General features: G+C 35.7%; 1 protein-coding gene across 1 annotated transcript in view; it reads left to right on the top strand.

Moving 5' to 3' along the window:
* The window catches only part of VAV3 (vav guanine nucleotide exchange factor 3), a 358886-nt gene that overhangs the window by 271576 nt on the left and 68530 nt on the right, over positions 1–18780 (top strand). The window contains 1 exon segment of the mRNA XM_049765842.1: positions 11207–11343. Coding sequence (XP_049621799.1) covers positions 11207–11343 — 137 coding nt within the window.

Raw genomic sequence — 18780 nt, 5'->3', positions numbered from 1 at the left:
CTAATAAAGAAACACACAGGTTTCACACACATATGCTGTGTTTCTATAAGTCAGTACCTACATCCCTCACAAAAACATATACCTGGTAGTAGCACATTTTTTCATTTGATTTTGTATTTATCTTCTGCATTGAAATATGAGTTTGATGAGGAAGAGCCACGTTGCTTATTTATAGCTAAATTCCTAGGGCCAGGGCCAGTAACAAAATATAAATGATTCAGTATTTATTGAATAAATTTATATGTTTACAGAACAAATAGTGATAATGGTTACTTACAAGCGCCCTTAATTATTTTTATATTTAATCTATCTTATTCAATGTCTTTTATTACTGGATCATAAAGGCTTGTTTTGGTTCTAGAAAGAAGCAAGAAGTGCTATTTCTTCAGACTTATTATTATTTGTAAAGGTTAAATAAGAAAAATAGCTCCTTTCAGTGGAAAAAATTGAAACTGTTGATAGAGAGTATTTCCATCATAAACAATTATTTCTTTAGAGCAGATTTTCACAAAATTGTCTGTTCTGCTTTAGCACATGATTTCTATCCTGGGGCTCCTTTTGTTCTTTAGAGAACAAAGGCCAACTTGTCATTGAAGACACATAGTTCAGTTGGTAGGTGTGGTGGGCTTTGAAACCTAATATTCAGCATTTCTAACCTCTGTCTCCTCAGTCTGGTCATTAGACCTAATGTGTAGATTCTGCATCTGTTTCAGGAGGAGCCAACAAAGGAGATTTGGTCAATAAGTTGCAAATAAATATCACCTAGCCTCATATTAATCTTCTCACAAGCAAATTTTATATGGGGACGAGAGGGGGAGGAAAGGGAAAGAAAGGGAAGAGGGGATATTTCAGGATCATTTTCAAGATTTTTAAAGTTTCCTGAAATTTTTTTTTACTGATTCCAGGATATTTTAACAAGATCTCATGTGCTAAAATATTGTTTGGGGACTTGGGTGGTGCAGTGGTTCTCAGGGGCTATTTCTGTCTGTGCTCAGGGAACTGTGTGCTGGCTGTGTGCTTGGAAGACCATGTGCTGCGGGGGGCAGTTAGGAGGGAATCCTAGGTTTCCTGCATGTCAAGTAGGACATTCGGCCCATTGATTCTTCTCTTCAGACCTTGGTTATCATTGAGGTCATCTGTCTGGCCCTTGAAGACAGGAACTATGCTCTCTTCTCAGACCACATTGTCTAACATTTATAGAGGGATAAAATATATTAAGGTATAAATGAATGCATAGGCAATGCTTGTGATCACTTTTCGAGGATAAACTAACTATATCCTTAGATATCTCATAAAACTAATTATTTTTTAATGTGGGTGTGTATAGAATTTAAATTAAGCCTCACAGGTGAAAGGCCAGCACATAACTGACAGCCCATTTATCTAGTCCACTGCTCATTCTGTATTATTGCCCTAGGGAAGCCCATTGCCTTTGAGCACTGATAATCATCCTTGTAAATTGGTACTAATCTTCATTGTGGTCATAATTCTCCTATGCCCTTCTTAGAACCACAGTAGTGGACATTGGTACTATAGGGCAAGTTCATTGACTTTTGCAATTGTATGTGAAAACTATCAACCAAATGTTTATTAACCTAGTAACTAATAGGAATCTATTTAGAATGAACTATTTTTTAAGAAAACACATTTTTGTTAGCCAGGGAAATTGCTTAAAGGGCTGGAATAGATGCTTACCTGTGGGCCTAGCTTCTTTGACCAGAACAATATGATCCCTTGAGCTCCTAACAAGGAAGACCACTGTCATTTATCATCACAAGGTATGTCCCCCCCAAAAGTCTTAAAATTAAATATAAATAAAGTATATTTTGTTTTCCTTGTCATATGTCCTTTATGGCTTTGAATTCAACTTGAAATAAATCTTGCTTTAAATATTGTTTCTTTTTTTTACATTTTTTTTGTGACCAATGTGAATTACAAGTATTTCACAGTAATATTTAAGTTGCATAGTGAAAGTGAATTAGGACAATTCCCACCACCAATGTTGACCTCTCCTGTTCCCAGCATGCATCCCGTACCTCCCTCTTCTGCCCCCAGGACTGCTAGTGTAACAGGTTCCTTTTGTATATAACTTGTTGTAGATTGGGAATGTTGATTCTGTTGTCACTGGTTTTGGGTTTGGCATTTAGGTCTGATATTTTTTTTTATTTCCACTCAATGTTCATGCAACTGTTTGGTTCTGGTGCCATCCACTTATTCTCCCCCAGCCCCAATTTATGAGGCAGAACAAGATTCAAGTTCTGTGGTTCTATTGGGGAAAAAAAACCCTGGGAGGAGTTCATCTAGGAGCTATCAATATCAATATCAATATCAATTTAAAAGAAAAGAAAGGGACTTAAAAGGGAATTTAAATTTAAATTTAAAATGGAAATTTAAAAGGGAATTTAAGAGGGAAAAGAAAACAACAACAAAACAAAACACACAACAACAACAGAAAAGAAAAAAGGAAGGAGGACTGGTGTGGCAAAATTATGCGTCTTTTTTTTTTCTTTTGCATAGGCACAGTAAGTTTGGTGAAACTAGAAAGGAAATTCTCTTGGCCTAACAGATACAAAGTTTTTCCACCCTTGAAGCATACTGTCATTGAAACAACTACAGGCTCAGGACATGCTCATTATCGAACCCCAAGGTCTTTTTATGGTGCCAGGAAACATTCTGCTCAGTTGGGGTTTACAAAATCAGTCCTCTGTCATTAGAGAGCTTGGTATTTGCACAGGTCATAGGGCAAAGTCTAGGATAGAGTCTTTATGGTTCTAGGAGTTCTGCTCCAATGTAGTTTTTGTAGTCAGTCTTCTATAATTGGTGATCTTGAGTTTTGCACAGATCCTCAAATGAAGCCTAGTATATAGTCTTCCCTTACATTCCAGAAGTTCAGAAGTTCTGTTCAGTCGCGGTTGTCAAAGTCATACCTCTGGAATTAGATATCTTGGTTTTTGTATGAATCCTAGGCAAAGCCAAAGCTGGGGTTTCTCTTATTGGTCCCAGGAAAAGTTCTGCTCAGTCACAGTTGTCAAAGTCAGTCTTCTATAGGTAGTGATCTTGGCTTTTGTACAGATCAAAGGATAGATTGTTTTCTGATTTCATCTTACCATTAGGTGATGAGGTAGGGCAATCTGCTCTTAGATCAAGTTGTTGCTGTTTCCTCATTGTCCAAGTGTTATATGATCCTGGCGCAAGTTGGTGCCAAAGTGGTATGAGAAACTCCCCACAGGAAACTGTATCCATTCTATGGTTGGGATCTGGGATTCAGGATTAGACGGTCACTTTTTGATCACATAGAGTCTTAAGTCGAGTCCCATGACTAATGTTCAGTGTGGGAAACCCTCCTGTATTATAAACTTTATGGGGTCTTATCCCTAGTAGATAAGAACTTGTTTCTATATATAAGATTCCTCCTTTATTAGTATGTCTATGCAAAAGGGAATGGTGCCACATTTTATTGCTGGTGCATTTGGGGGTAAAAATGACAGGCTATACAATCTCTGTGCCCTGCTTTGGCCTGAGCTTTTATCCCAAGCAAGACATTTTCTTCTAGAATTTCATACCAATCAGAACCAAAACATTGTTTTAAATATTTTTAAGATCCCTTCTGTATTGTTTTAGGAAATTTGCATTCATGTAATTGGTAAGATTCAGTTTTATTTAACCAAAATACCATGGCTACTACTCGAGTGAATCAGTAATATTACTGATTCTAGGGCCAGAGATATAGTATATCAGGTAAATCACTTGCTGTGCATATGGCCAACCTGGGTCTGATCTCCATTCTATATGATCCCCTGAGCCCATCAGTAACCAGGAGTAATCTCTGAGCATTCCAAGTATATCCTCCCACCCCAGAAAAAAAAACTTCCATTTTGTCAATTTTCTTTTCTTTTTTTTTTTTTTTTGGTTTTTGGGCCACACCTTGTGATGCTCAGAGGTTACTCCTGGCTATGCGCTCAGAAGTTGCTCCTGGCTTCTTGGGGGACCACATGGGACGCCGGGGGATCGAACCGCGGTCCGTCCTAGGCTAGCGCAGGCAAGGCAGGCACCTTACCTCCAGTGCCACCGCCCGGCCCCCATTTTGTCAATTTTCATGCCTAAGGATGACTTTGGAACCTAGTCTAATTTAAGCCCGAGTATACTTACCTATATGAACAATAGTTAAAGGGCAAAATTGTCTATAAATTACATAGTAATGACATAGTTCTACATCAAGGTATTGGTTGCAGGGAATAAAAAAAAAATAAGTAACCATTTAGCAGATCAAATTTGGCATAGCTTTTGTAACGATAATCCCTTGGATGCAGATAATTGATTATATAAAGTTTCATAAACGTACAAGGGTAACTGTGCATGTTGAAATTACATGTGATTATTGTGCATTTAATATCCAATTATAGTTTAAGTATAAAATTTCAGGTTTGATAAGCAACATTGTAACTATTGAACTACATTAAACTACTATCCAATGTAGTTCATTTCTGGAGCAAAATAAACAATATCTAAATAAACAATTACCTAGTCTATATTTACCCAAGGAGAAAGAAGGAGCTTTCTGAGATAAATTGTGAAGTTAAAAAATATGCATTTTAGGATCTGTGGAGAAAGCTCAACAAGCTGGTTCCCAGCACTATCTGTACCTCCAGGCACTGCCAGGAACAGCGCCTAAGATCTGAGCCAGGAATGGCTTCTGCCAGATGTAGCCCTCAAAACAAACAAAAATTTACAAATTATAAAATTTCTATTTTTAAATCATCTGCAGAATAACTCTGTATTCTTTATTCCTAATTGGTTAGTTACAATAAAGAAAACTGAATTACTTTAGTCACTTGTTTTAATTTCCATTTTAGAATAATTTGAAATACAAATAGCCAATTAAAATATGAATAGAGAAACAGAAGACATTTTAAAGGCCTTTGCTCTGCTCCCTAAGGCAGCCATAACCACCCCACCCAGAAGAATTCCTGAGGGTGCAGCAGAGATCTCCTTAGGGCACACCAGCAGAGGTAGGCTGTCTCTGCTCATAAAGAACTGAGCCAGAGGAGCAAGTGATGCAGAGGGGCTGAACAAATCTTCTAGCCAACCCCATAGAAAACACTACACTACAAGCATGACAATGGGGGAAACAACACAGGCCAACACCTTGCATAAAGAATGAAGAGGGCAGCTCTGATGACCCAAAAAGTACCAACTACCTATTTAACTAATCAGATAAAGGGTGTAGTGATGAAATATCAAGGATCCTCATAGAAATCAAAGAAAGCATGGATCAAGCTAAACAAATCACAATAAGAATCAAGAGAATATGAAGATAGAAATAAGAAAACTCCAAACTGAAACAACAGGACTGAAAAACTTTGTAGACAAAATGAAAACATCACTCAAAAGCCTTTCCAAAATAGTAAAAGCAACTGAGGACAGAATCAGTGAGCTAGAAGATGAGACACATAACAGCTCCATACAATAAAAGAGATTGGAAAAGAGCCTTAAAGCAAATGATCAGCAATGGAAAAAATACTCTAGAATGTGAATATATGAAAATAGAAGACTTTGATAAACTCAACAGAAACAACATAAGAATCATCGGAGTGCCACAGACCCAGGAAGAAACTCTTCAAGAAGAATCAACAGTCAAGGAACTCATTGCAGAGAAACTCCCAGAGTTAAATAGTACATGCAACCAAATCCTACATGCCCAAAGAGTACTAACCAAAAGAGATCCAAAGAAAATTACCTGAAAACATATCCCACAGATAGGAATAGAATACTGAAAGCAGCAGATCAAAAAGAGAAATGACATTCAAAGGAGCATTTTTAAGATTTACAGCAGACCTGTCACAAGAAACGCTCAAAATCAGAATGCAGTGGTGTGAAATAGTGACAAAACTCAATAAAATGAATGTTTTGCCTAAAATACTGCACCCAGCTAGACTCACATTCAGATTGGAACATAGCTTTATGGATAAACAATAGCTCAGAAGCTTTACACACTCAAAACCAGCCTTAAAAGAAAAACTGAAATCTCTTGATGGAAATTGTACAGACTACCTTCTCTAATCACACTGCACTGAAATTAGAAGTGAACTACAAAGGGACATAGAAGAAAAACTTTAACACCTAGAAATTAAACAGCTCACTACTGAACATCCAGTGGGTCAGATGAAATCAAAGAAGAAATCAGAATGTTTCTGAAAACAAATGATAATGAAGACAGAAATTATCAGAATTTGTGGGGCACAGCAAAAGCAGTATTAAGAGGAAAATTTATAGCTTTGCAACTACAAATCAGGAAGAAAAAGAACCTACATAAATAGCTTACTGACACAGCTTATAAAATTAGAAAATGATCAACAAAAGGAACCAAAAATAGGTATGCTGAAGGAAATAACAAAGCTTAGACTAAAAATCAGTGAAGTGGAACCCCCCCAAATCTGAAAGATCATGAAAGTAAAAGTTGTTTCTTGGAAAAAATAAACAAGATTGATAAACCACTAGCAAAACACACAAAGTAACAAAGAAAGAGGGTGTTCTTATTATGACTGAAACCCAACTACAAACTTGGTGCTTAAATAAAGATTATTTTTTAAAAAATTGTGACAGATGGATAATCAAAACCAAAATATCTAAAACTGGAAATAAAAAGCTACGTATACTCAGAGAGGAATTGTTCAAAAATATATGAATAGAGTTTTTTTTAAGGATCTAGGTATTCTAAATTTGAACAAATTTTGGAAGTCTAGCTTTAAAACATGAGTTATCTTCTATGTATTTTAGATTGAAGGAGCAAGTCAATGAAAAAATGTTGTATTGAGAAATGTAAGTAAATTTCAGACCAACTTTGTTAATAAACTGCATTCAGAAATGACTGAGTTGCCATAAAGATGTGTAATAAATGGTCTGTCTTGAACATTTTAAAAGAAGTCAAAACTTGCTCTTTTATAGGGAAGAGAAAAATCTACACTGAATCTAACACTAAATGGCCATTTGAAATATGAGCATCTGTGAATCTAATTTCACCTCTATTCTTGAGCTCATTTCTGGGTGTGAGGCCTGCTGTGGCAATAGATTGTATTAGCTATTTTATTGACAGCTGAGTTCTGACATGAAGTTTAACCCACTCCCTCTCTCATCGCTTTAATCACATTTTAATCTATCAGTTAATATGACTTTTTCATCTTTCTAACAATGTTACAATGTCTCTGTAAAAAGAAGGCATATAAAGGGGTCTTCTGTAAAGCATCCCAAAAGAAATGTAGAACTCCTACAATTTTTAAGTATCCAATGCAAGAGTATCAGAATTCATCATGTCAACATAGCCTTGCATTACTCCTTTTATTCTTTTATCCTTATAACCCTGGCCAAAGACCATCCTAACACTGAAAGTACTGATCAATCAAAAATTATAGTCAAATAATAATAAGAGTTAAACATTATCCTATAAATAACAAAATATAAATAAATAAATTTTATTATATTACAAATTAGTCTTACACCCTCACAACAAAAAACAAACATAGAAGTCAAACCTTTGTATTTTGAACATCATTGATGACTGAATCTCAGTCTAATCACCATCATCTCTGGGCTATTACCTGAAGTCAACCATAATTCTCAATAGAGGTCCCACATTTTTGCTTAAAGCATAAAGTCCACAGCATTCCCTATGCAATTAGAGCTATTGGTTAAATGAAGCATATAATTCAAAAGAGTGTATTAACATAAAAAGATGAAGTAAATTAAAAATTAGGTATAAGCCAGACCCTGCAAACGAAGTTTGCTATTTCAAACACACTTGTCTAACACTATTTAGGTCTTCTTGACCAAGATATATTAGTATATTTTCTATTTTAAGTGATTTTACTAGCCCATGTATTTTGGCTGTCTCCATAGTAATGTTTGATACTTCAGCTTGCATAACCTGGATTAACTATTTTTAATCTTAAGGATATCTTTAAATTCTTAACCATAATCATTATATCTTGGAAATTACTAACAGCTATCTTAGCAATAGAGAATTACTTTCCCATTCCTTGTTTCATGGCCCTGCTTCTTCTTCTTCTTTTTTTTTTTCTTTTTCTTTTTTGGACCACTTTGTGATACTCAGGGGTTACTCCTGACTATGTGGTCAGAAATTGCTCCTGGCTTGGGGAGACCATATGGGATGCTGGGATAAAACCAACTTTTGTTCTACTTCAGCCACATGCAAGGCAAATGCCCTCCTAATGTGCTATCGCTCCAGCCCTTCTATTTCTTTTTAATTCTGTGAATTGTGACCACTAGGATTGTTGCATAGAAGGGACCTAGCCCCTTGTGAACCCTGTACCAGAGCTGCTTGCAAGACCATGTTCTCTGGTGCAAGTTTCAGAACTCTTATTTATCATCTTTATCTCTTATTTTAAAATAAATATAAAAACAAAAATGTCAAGTTAGTCTGTTAAATAAAGTACTTATTAAAGCCAAAGCTAACTTAAACTTTGTTCCCTCCCTTCTACACATGATTTAGGATTCCGTTGAACATTTCTACCATAAACTGTCGCCTCTTTCACATATTGAATTTCTAAATCAATTGTGTTTAGTTTCTTTTTGAATTTGGGATTCTGCTTGTTTGTTTTGGTTTGGGGACATACCCAATCATGCCTGGGGGGTCTGGGTGCTGGGCATAGAGTGCAGTCCCTTCACATGCTACCCTGTACTGTAGCTCTTTTAGACTTTGATATTTGAGCCACCAGCCTACTTTGCGATGCTCAGGAGCCCATATAGTTCCTACTCATGCTGGAAATCCATTTGGGACATTCTCATTTCTAGCCTGTGAGATCCCGTTTTAATTAATAAAAGAAACATAAAGTAAAAATAAAGACTTTCTAAACCCTAGATATTTACAATATGTTAAGAGCTCATCAAATAACCACATTGCTGGGAAGACTCATCTAATATTGTTTCAGGGAGAAGCAGTTGAGTCTGCTGTCTTGTTGCCATCTCATAACATCTGGCAGGAAAATGTAGCATGAAAGATGTAGGATTAAAGTCATCCCTATAGGAGTTCTGTGGCCCAAGAACTGAAGCAAAGGGGAGATGTAGCAATTGAAAACATGTCTCAGCTGTTGCAGCTACTAAACTAGGGTAAAGGGCACACTCTTTTCCAGCCTGTCTGACTTCCATAGGACTAAATTTATGAGGTGTTGACAAAAATGTTTAATTTCATATTCACTCATAGCCACTACTGATTTTCTTCCCTTTGGATTGGGTATTGGAAAAGAATAAGAATCTGACTGAACTAATTGCAAGGGCCTTTCATGTAGAATTTTTTTCTAATTAATTTCTAAGTAAATTAATTAATTGGATCACTGTGAGATATACAGTTACAAAGTTGTTCATGACATTGCAGTTTCAGTCATACAATGTCCAACACCCATCTCTTTACTGTTGCACATTTTCTACCATCATGTTCCCAGTTCCCTCTTGCACCCCCATTTGACTTTATGACATTTTTCTTCTTTCTCTCTTTCTCTTTACCTCTCTCTCTCTCTTTATCTCTCTCTCATCCTTTAAGACACTGTAGCTTGCAATATTCTTACTGACAGGGCATCATGGACATCACTTTAGCTCCTTTCAGCACCCAGTTCTAGCACTGAGTGATCATTTATGACTATCATTATTTAGTGGTACCTTCTGTACCCTTACTGTATGCCATGACTATTTGTGACTAGCTTCCTACCATGGATTGGTCCTTTTGACCCTTGCCTTTGGATATTATTATACCATTATTTTGATATCCCACAAGTGAGTGTGAAATTCTATATAAGTGTGATATTTTATTCCTCTCTCTGTGACTCATTTAACTCAGCATTGTATTCTCCAGATCCACGCATAGCAAATTTTATTTTTTCCATTTATTTTTTATTCTTTTGTTTTTGTTTTTGTACTTCATCCAGCTTTGTTTAAGGCTTACTCATGACTTTCTGCTTGGCATCACTTCTGACAGTGTCTGAAGAATTATTTGCAATGCTGGGAATTAAACTTGGGTCAACTGCATGCAAGGCAGTACTTTAACTTCTGTACTGTCTCTCCAGCCCTTGAGGTTCTTTTCTAAGGTAAATTGAACTACAGAACTGAATGATAGCCCCACCTCATCTTTTCAGTATTTAATGCATAATTGCCACCAACTGAAGCTTCACCATGGTCAATCTTTAAAATAAGCTTTGGAGCCAAAGAGATAGTGCAGTGTGTAGGATGTTGGCCTTACATATGGCCAGCATGTGTTCAACCCCCAGCTTCTATACGGTACCCTATGCCCACAAGGAATAATTCCAAGTAAGCTAAGAGTAAGTCCTGAACATTGCTAGATGTGGCCCCCAAACAAACATAAGCCTTGTAGTGTAGTAAGAAGTAATTTAAGTCAGTGTGCAAGAAATGTATTTATGAGTGATGACTCTGTAGAAGATAGCAATTTCACCTCTGAATGAAAAAAATAATGACTCAAGGTTGTCCATTTATGACCAGTATTGGTACAGGTAGGCTTGTGTGCAATTGAAGCTTCTGTTTTCAAAAATGAAATATTGAACTGAGAGTTTCATTGCACATTCAAAGAAATACAAAGAAAAGGGCCATTTTGAGTATTGTTGAAATAATTGGCTTAGACATGTTCCCTTTATTGGGTCTGTTTTGCAAGCCTAAATTTGAGCCTGAAGAATTTCTCCATATAAATGTCTTAAATATTGCAGTGGCACATCCATCACCTTTTTGCTTTAGAATTACAAAGATAACCTTAAGATCTGAGCCTTATACTGGGCAATGTGATGCATACACAGAAAGGGTAAACCTCCTTAGTGATGAAATCAGCCAATACCCAAGAGGAAAGTAATAGGTAGAAAGGATAGAGTTGATGAAAAAATTGATTCTTTTCCATTAAGCTGTACGTGATGTGTTTTTTATGAAGCAGGCATCAACTGAAAGAGAAATATTTTTCAACTGAAAAGAGATTGATGGTAAGGGAAAGGAAATGTATGTAAGGAGTCAGGGGATAAATGTGTGTCTTATTCCATTACCATCTGAAATAATGAGAAAGTTGAAAAGCATTCCATTATATTCAGATGTTTACTTCTGCTGGGCAGTATTAAAAATTTCCTGCTAATGAAATTTGTTCTTTTTCTAAAGTACATTTTGATTGCATACAACAGTTGTTTGTTGTGCTATTTGTTTTTAGGATTACCAAAGATGCAAGCCATTAGAAACTACACTGGATCACCACCCCCAGCTCTTCATGAAGGACCCCCTCTATACATTCAGGCAGGAGACACAGTTGAGCTTCTGAGAGGAGATGCACATAGTCTATTTTGGCAGGTATGATCTTAATTACTATTTTTATATCTCACAGGTAATTTATAACCACATAAAGAATAAAATTCTTGTGTTGATAAACTGTGATTGCATGTTTTCAGTTTTGAAAGTCTTTCTGATCTGGGAGAAAGATCAACCTTCCCTATATTTCCCAATGCCAAAGTGGGAATGAGCATTAGAGTTCTAAAGAAAGATAGTATTCTTGTTGTAAGTCTTGATTATCAGACTATTAAAAATTCACACTTTGTCAGAGAACTTTTTTCAAATCTAAGACCTGTGGGTATGACCTACTTTTCATGGCTTTAGTATATTAACAGATCACTTCAGGGGAATTGTGTAATTAGTCTGATGGCAGCCCAGTCTTGCCATATTTTATTTGTGCCTCACCATATTGATCATTGAAGGTCTCATAGATGCTCTGATTATTGGTCATGAAATATATGAAATGGTAAAATAAGGAAGCATGTCCATGTGTGGTGGTGATTTTATCTCTCTTATCCAGTAAATTTGTATATAAGGGCCATTTTAAGTGGTATAAATATGGTATAAGGTTAGGACTTTGATAAAGTTGAATGGTAGAATATCTAGATTTGTTTTTACTAATTTTTCCTTTCATATATATATATTAGAAATATTTCTCAACAAAGTTAATGAGACTTTCTTGTTTTATAGAAATAATTTTTAACACCCGACAGAGCATTAGAACATTTTCTAAGTTTTAAGCGTCCATCAGTATATAGTTAATATATAATAAAAGATGATTAATAATAATAAAAGATGATTAAATAAATAATAAATAAAAGATGATTAAAATGTATTGTGCATTGAAGGATCAAGGAATAGGAACAACAGAAATATCAACTCAATTGAATTTTGATTAGGAATAAAGAGATTACAGAGATCCATTGTGCAAACATGTAAATGGTAGCTCTTTGGTTGGATTAAATTTGTTGTATTGTCTGTCGTCTTGTTACACAGAAGGCCACTAACTTTAACATATCTTTCCAGTCCCACTTCAGTTACCTGGTCACAATAATTCTTCCAAAGTTCTACATTTTTTAAAATTATTTTAATAATTTTTATTTTGACCAAAGTGGATTACAAATCATTCATAGTAGTATTTCAGGTACATAGTGACATTGAATCAGGGGCATTCCCACCACCAATGTTGTCCTCCTTCCACTCCTGTTCTCAGCATGCATCTCATATCACACCTCCTTTGCCTCTGGACTGCTAGTATAAGTGGTTCCTGTGTCCAGCCTGTTGTAGATTGGGTATCGATTCTGTTGTAGTTAGCTTTGGATTTGGTGTTCAAGTCTGATCATTTTTTATTTCTACTCAATGTTCATACGACTGTTTGGTCTTGGTCTCCATTATTTCCCCCTAATTTTTTCTTAAGTACCTTATCATCTAGTTATATTCATCCCTGGAAAGGCAAAGAAAGAAAAACAGACTTATATTCTAACTATTCAGTCATCTTCCTTACCCAAACAAAGCACAGACTATCCCTGATTTTGTACCTTTAAGACTCTTCAAGATTTTACTTTCTTCTCAAATTTTCCTATAGTTTAACGGGGCTGGAGAGATGGCACAGCGGCATTTGCCTTGCAAGCAGCCAATCCAGGACCTAAGGTGGTTGGTTCAAATCCCGGCGTCCCATATGGTCCCCCATGCCTGCCAGGAGCTATTTCTTAGCAGACAGCCAGAAGTAACCCCTGAGCACCACTGGGTGTGGCCCAAAAACAGAAAAAGAAAATTTTTTTCCTATAGTTTTCAGAATGAGTGATATGTATATATTTTGCATGTTTATTTCTGATTATTCAGACTTCTTTTGAATGCTATTTTATTTAGTAGTTTACTGGTTTTCAGTAATATAGATTAACAGTTTATTTTTTATTTTTTAAGTTTTTTTTTTTCGGTGCTCAGGGGTTACTCCTGGCTCTGCACTCACAATAAATCCAGGCTTGAGGGAACATATGGGATGCTGGGGATCAAACCTCCATCCATCCTGTGTCAGCTGCATGTAAAGCAAAAGCCCTACCACCGTGCTACCACTCCGTTCCCTACAGTGGGCTTGGCCCTCACTCACCTTCAAAGTTTGCCAGCTTTCAGCTGTGCTGCTGATGTACCCATGATTTTATTTTATAGCTTGGTTTACATCTGTAGAGAATAAATGATTCTGTGGACTTGGCCTGTAACTGAAATTTTTTATATTATTACTACATAGGTTTTTATATTTCTTTCTATATTCCTAGGTCTCCATATTTCATTTTTTCCTAAGTGTAAGCTCTATTTAAAATGGAGTGCATTTCCCCCCACACACTTTTTCCCCTCTTTTTATTAATTCCTAAGATCCAAGGGAAAAAAATTCCACTCACGTTTACTATGGGAATTTAGATAGGCTATTAGATCTATGTCTCAATATTGTCCTCTGGTGTTTTTTACTCTGGGTTGTCATCCCTGAGCCACCAGCAATTGTTAATTACTGCTCATATTTTTTTCTATCCTGGGACCATCACCAGATATTTCAAATGTTTCTACTAGTGTGTCTTTTTAGAACTCTCTTGTGTTTGAAGTTCTCTCCTATGTTGGAGGCCAATTTGTCTTGAATCCTTATCTATAGTCTGTATTTTGTAGGAGTGCTGGGTTTTAAGCTAGTTCATATTTTCACCTGTTAAGATAAAATGACAATTTACAAGCTCCATGTGTTTACAAGTGGAAGCCTCAGTGTTCTTTTTCTTTTTATCTCTATGGGGGAATGGACACATCCAGCAATGCTTACTCCTGGCTCATTGCTTAGGGATCATTGCTAGTGGTACCATATGTGGTGCTGGGAATTGAACCCTAAGTTGGTCACAGACAAATGCACTAAGCCCTATAATATCTCTCTCCAGTCACACCTCAGTGTTCTTTTTTACTAACATGCGTTGCCTTCATTCTACTTATATTAGTCATTTCCTTTTGGTGGTCTGGAAACTATAAATTTCTTGAATTGTAAGTTAAATGAAAACCATTGGATGACAACCTAAACATATAAACATACACACATATATAAATATATACATACTTACATATATATGCTGTATATGTAAGAAGAGTATGATGAGTTGATGTTTGTTGAGAAAAATGTTTAGATGAGTAGAAAATAATTAGCGTATTTATTTTAGATCAACCAAGTATGTATCAAACATCAACTTTGTACTTGTTATTCAAATACCATTAATAAATCAATGATTAACTCCAATAATTGGTTTAATGTTATTTATTCTCTCTTTAGAAGAAGGTTTCTTCATGTTGGTAATTACTGAAATTATCTGAGATTTGTTTGATTTATCTAAAAAGGATGCAATTTGAGTTAGAATTACCTTCTGAGTTCAAACCAGAGACACTATTTTTTGAGAAAACAGATACTAGGTTTTTTTTTTTTAAAAAAAAAGCAACTGTAACATTAAAAAACAACATCTTGATTCAAATAATTTATCTGTAGCCAAATAACTAGAAAGTGTGGATGAAGTTATTGAATCACTGGTATCTTAATTAATTTGTTACATGAGGTGCAATAGATCAGAACAGAGCTTACAATTTAGCTTAAATAATCCTGAGGGATTTTTGCATTAGTGTCTACACAGAAACCCACTTCAGAAATTAGGACACACTGGTCTGGGTTGAGTGCAAATATGAGTAGTTTGTTCAAAACCTTAGGTAATCTTAATTTAAGTTAAGGAGACTTAGATCTTGCTGGCAAATCTCATGGTGATATGACAATATTTCCAGATCACTATTTATTATCCATTTGTTGCAAATTAACGTATGAAGCATAGCAGCAGAATGTTACCATGAATCCAATCATTTGACAGCTATGAAATAAAGAATATATAGCAAATTGTATAACTGAACTTTACATGCCACGCATATCATACTCAGTGTAGTTGGTTTTGAAGAGCCTGGTTTCAAAGGCTATTCCAATCTTATAATACTTTTAGATCGTGTTGATAAATCAGATTTTGTTTTGCAGATTGTGCATATAAGGGTACATAGAGGATACTGACCTGAACATGTCATGTACTTATTTAATGTTATAGTCTAGTGACCTATTATGATATATTTGGTTGGGTCTAATGTGTTATGCACATTAGGAATATTTTTGGGCCACACCCATTGACACTCAGGGATTACTCCTGGCTATGAGCTCAGAAATTGCTCCTGGCTTGGGGGACTATATGGGACGCCGGGGATCAAACTGCAGTCCGTCCTACGCTAGAGCTAGCAAGGCAGATGCCTTACCTCTACTGCCACTGCTCCGGCCCCACATTAGGAATATTTTTTAAATTGCCTCTAAAAGATAACTCTTAAACTTTTAAGATTACTTTTTGGTACTTACCCAATTAGTTTGATCTTATTTAAGAGACTGTTCATAATTAGGACAAAGAAGCAACTTAAGTATTTTTTTCTTTTCTTTCTTGTGTTAGAATTTAGGAACTTGGGGCCGGGCGGTGGCGCTGGAGGTAAGGTGCCTGCCTTGCCTGCGCTAGCCTAGGACGGACTGCGGTTCAATCCCCCGGCATCCCATATGGTCCCCCAAGAAGCCAGGAGCAACTTCTGAACGCAGAGCCAGGAGTAACCCCTGAGCATCACAGGGTGTGGCCCAAAAACCAAAAAAAAAAAAAAAAAAAGAATTTAGGAACTTGTAACTCATTTTGTTGAGTGTGACTTATTGCCATCAACTAGCAGCATGACCCTAAATTGATTAGTTATGCTATGGGTGGGTTCATATTTGTTACTCTAAAATGCATATTTAATAAAATAATAATTATGATGATTACACAGTACTCATTAAATAGTAGCTCTTATTGATTCACCCATCTATCTCTTGAAACACTAGTATAAGACATACCTGTTATATGTCTGACACTGGGAGTAGCAAACTGAAAGAAAACTAGTGTCTGGATTTAATGACAGGAGTGTTGTCACCACCTGTCTTCAGTCTGGTGATAGTCTACAGACATCAGAATACTGAAAACCACTAGTTGGAGGAATGACCAAAACTTGGGATCAATGATATAAATGGTTTAGAGTGTGAGTCTTTAAATTAATATTTCTGTAAATCATGTTTCCCCAAATATATCTAAAACTTAATCTGTGAATAAAAATCTAGAACAGTTATTGAGCTGGTATAGTGACATGCATTTAAATTTCAACAATATCTTTTGTACTAGTTAGGTGCTTTGACATATTTGGAAATTATCAAGGAATTATGCTTTCTAGATTTTATGTTTTATCTGTTTTTTTTTCAAGTGATTCACTTCACTCCTTACTATTGAAAGTCAACTTTTATTGTAGACTGTCTTGTTTTCTATCTGCTTTATGTCCTGAGAATACAAAACATCCTCTACTCTCTTTCAGACATGTTCTTTGAATAACTATTAGTCTAGTCTGTATTATTATTATAACAACAGTAATTTATAATGCTATTGAATCAAGTGGGCTATCTGCATTTTTATTCTTTCAAACAATAACTTGTCGATTGAGCTGAAAAAAATGTTGTTTGTTCAGTCTTTGCATTGAAGGTATTCATTTTGACAGCCCTTTCTTTTTTTCTGTGTTGTATTTTTTCCTCTCTTTCCTTAAAAGTTCTGTAAAACTGTCTTCAAGTAAAATGAGTATAAAATTGGAAATTGACCATTTAGTGTGCTTTTCAAATGCAGGTGGTAAGGCAGAGTTGTTAGTGAGTGCACTGACATACAAAACAGGCCTGCTGCTTTGGAGTCATTGTTACAATATATGATAATAATGCTTCAGTAACTAAGAACAGCCTTCATGATGAAAGGGAAACCATTCATCACGATTTTAAAGCATTATTTCCCCAGAAAATATAAAGATTAAACTTATCATAGAGAAAGAGCCCTAGAGATAGGCAAATATGCCCTACCATGCCCTACCTCGATTTCTATTCCAATAGAGAACTTACTTGTTTTGTTTGCCTTTTTTCCTTAGAATAAAGCATATGAGCAATGAGAATTTTGTGTCCTATATCATAGGGTTTTATTTGTTCCATTGTCATTTATGAATACCCAAATGTTCCACAGGGAGAATTTTGTAAGCTAATTGGAACCAAAAGGCAATTATAAGCAGGAGAACTGTAATCTGTGTGCCAAAAATATATATTTTTCCACAATGAAAGTTAAATAACGTAGAAAATAGTTGTGATACTTCACACTTACAAATCATGCATCTACATGATCTTTATTCTAAGGAGTGAAAATGTTTTTACACACATTTTGATTAATTCACAGAAAGATACATAAAGAGGGTAAAAGAGAACTGTGCTTTTTAAAGGGGCACATTTATCATCAATCTTGACATTTTACAGAGTTAAATTAGACTCTCATATTTTATAAACCATATCTTACCTTTATCTAAATATGTGTAATTTGTAACAATTTAAAAATTAAAAAACTTAAAGGCAGTTTAATTCTTTTGGGGGAAAAACATTGTGCTCTGTTTTATATATATAAATGTTTGCTTGTTTTTAAATTCTTTGCCTCCATGTAAAATGTCAGAAAGTCTGCTGAGTTAATTTTGGGAAGAGAGGCACATTTTGCTCACACTGAGTTCATAGGCAAAGGTTACTCTGGGGTTGGCTTACGGCCAGCAAGATGTTAAATTGTCTCTTTATTTTCATGTCAGTCCTCAGATACCAATGGCATTGGTCTTATGTGAAACAAACTTCCCATTGTGGGGTTCAGTTATACAGTGTTTCAAAACCAATCCATCCCTCACCAGTATCCAATTCCAGTTCCCTCCATCAATGATCAACACACCCATTTACCCACACATGCTTGCAACAAGCTTTCTGGGAGAAGGATTGAACCCTAGTTCAATTGGAGGATCTTTCTTTCAGCTTGTTTCTTTTTTTATTATTATTTTTATTGTGGCTGAAGTGAATTTCAAATCGTTCACAGTAATATTTAAGGTAAATAGTGACAATGAATCAGGGGCATTCCCACCACCAGTGTTGTCCTCCCTCCTCCCCTGTTCCCAGCTTGCCTCCCATATCTTCCTCCTTTATTCCCCAAGAATACTAGTGTATTTGGTCCCCACTTGTAGAAATTGCAGTAGATTGAGTATAGATTCTGTTGTCATTGACTTTTAGTTTGATGTTCAGGTTTGATCATTTTTTATTTCCACTAAACATTCATGTGAGTGTCTGGACCTGGTACCACCCATTTTCCCCCCTCAATTTATGAGGCTGAGCAAGATGATTCAAGTAATGTGGTTCTGTTGGAGATACAGGAAAAGAAAAAGAAAAAAAAGTAGGAGTCCCTCTAGATGTTATAAATATCACCTTGTTTCATACAGGTTTTCTTAAAGTGTTGATTCATTGATACAGTTGTTTTTTGTTTTTTTTTTTTGAGGGGGTTGGATGGGGTTACACCTGGC

Source organism: Suncus etruscus, chromosome 19, assembly GCF_024139225.1.
Source record: "Suncus etruscus isolate mSunEtr1 chromosome 19, mSunEtr1.pri.cur, whole genome shotgun sequence".
NCBI classification, from domain to species: Eukaryota; Metazoa; Chordata; class Mammalia; order Eulipotyphla; family Soricidae; genus Suncus; species Suncus etruscus.
The sequence above is the reverse complement of the archived record's forward strand: the minus strand, read 5'-3'. Positions and strand labels throughout refer to the sequence as shown.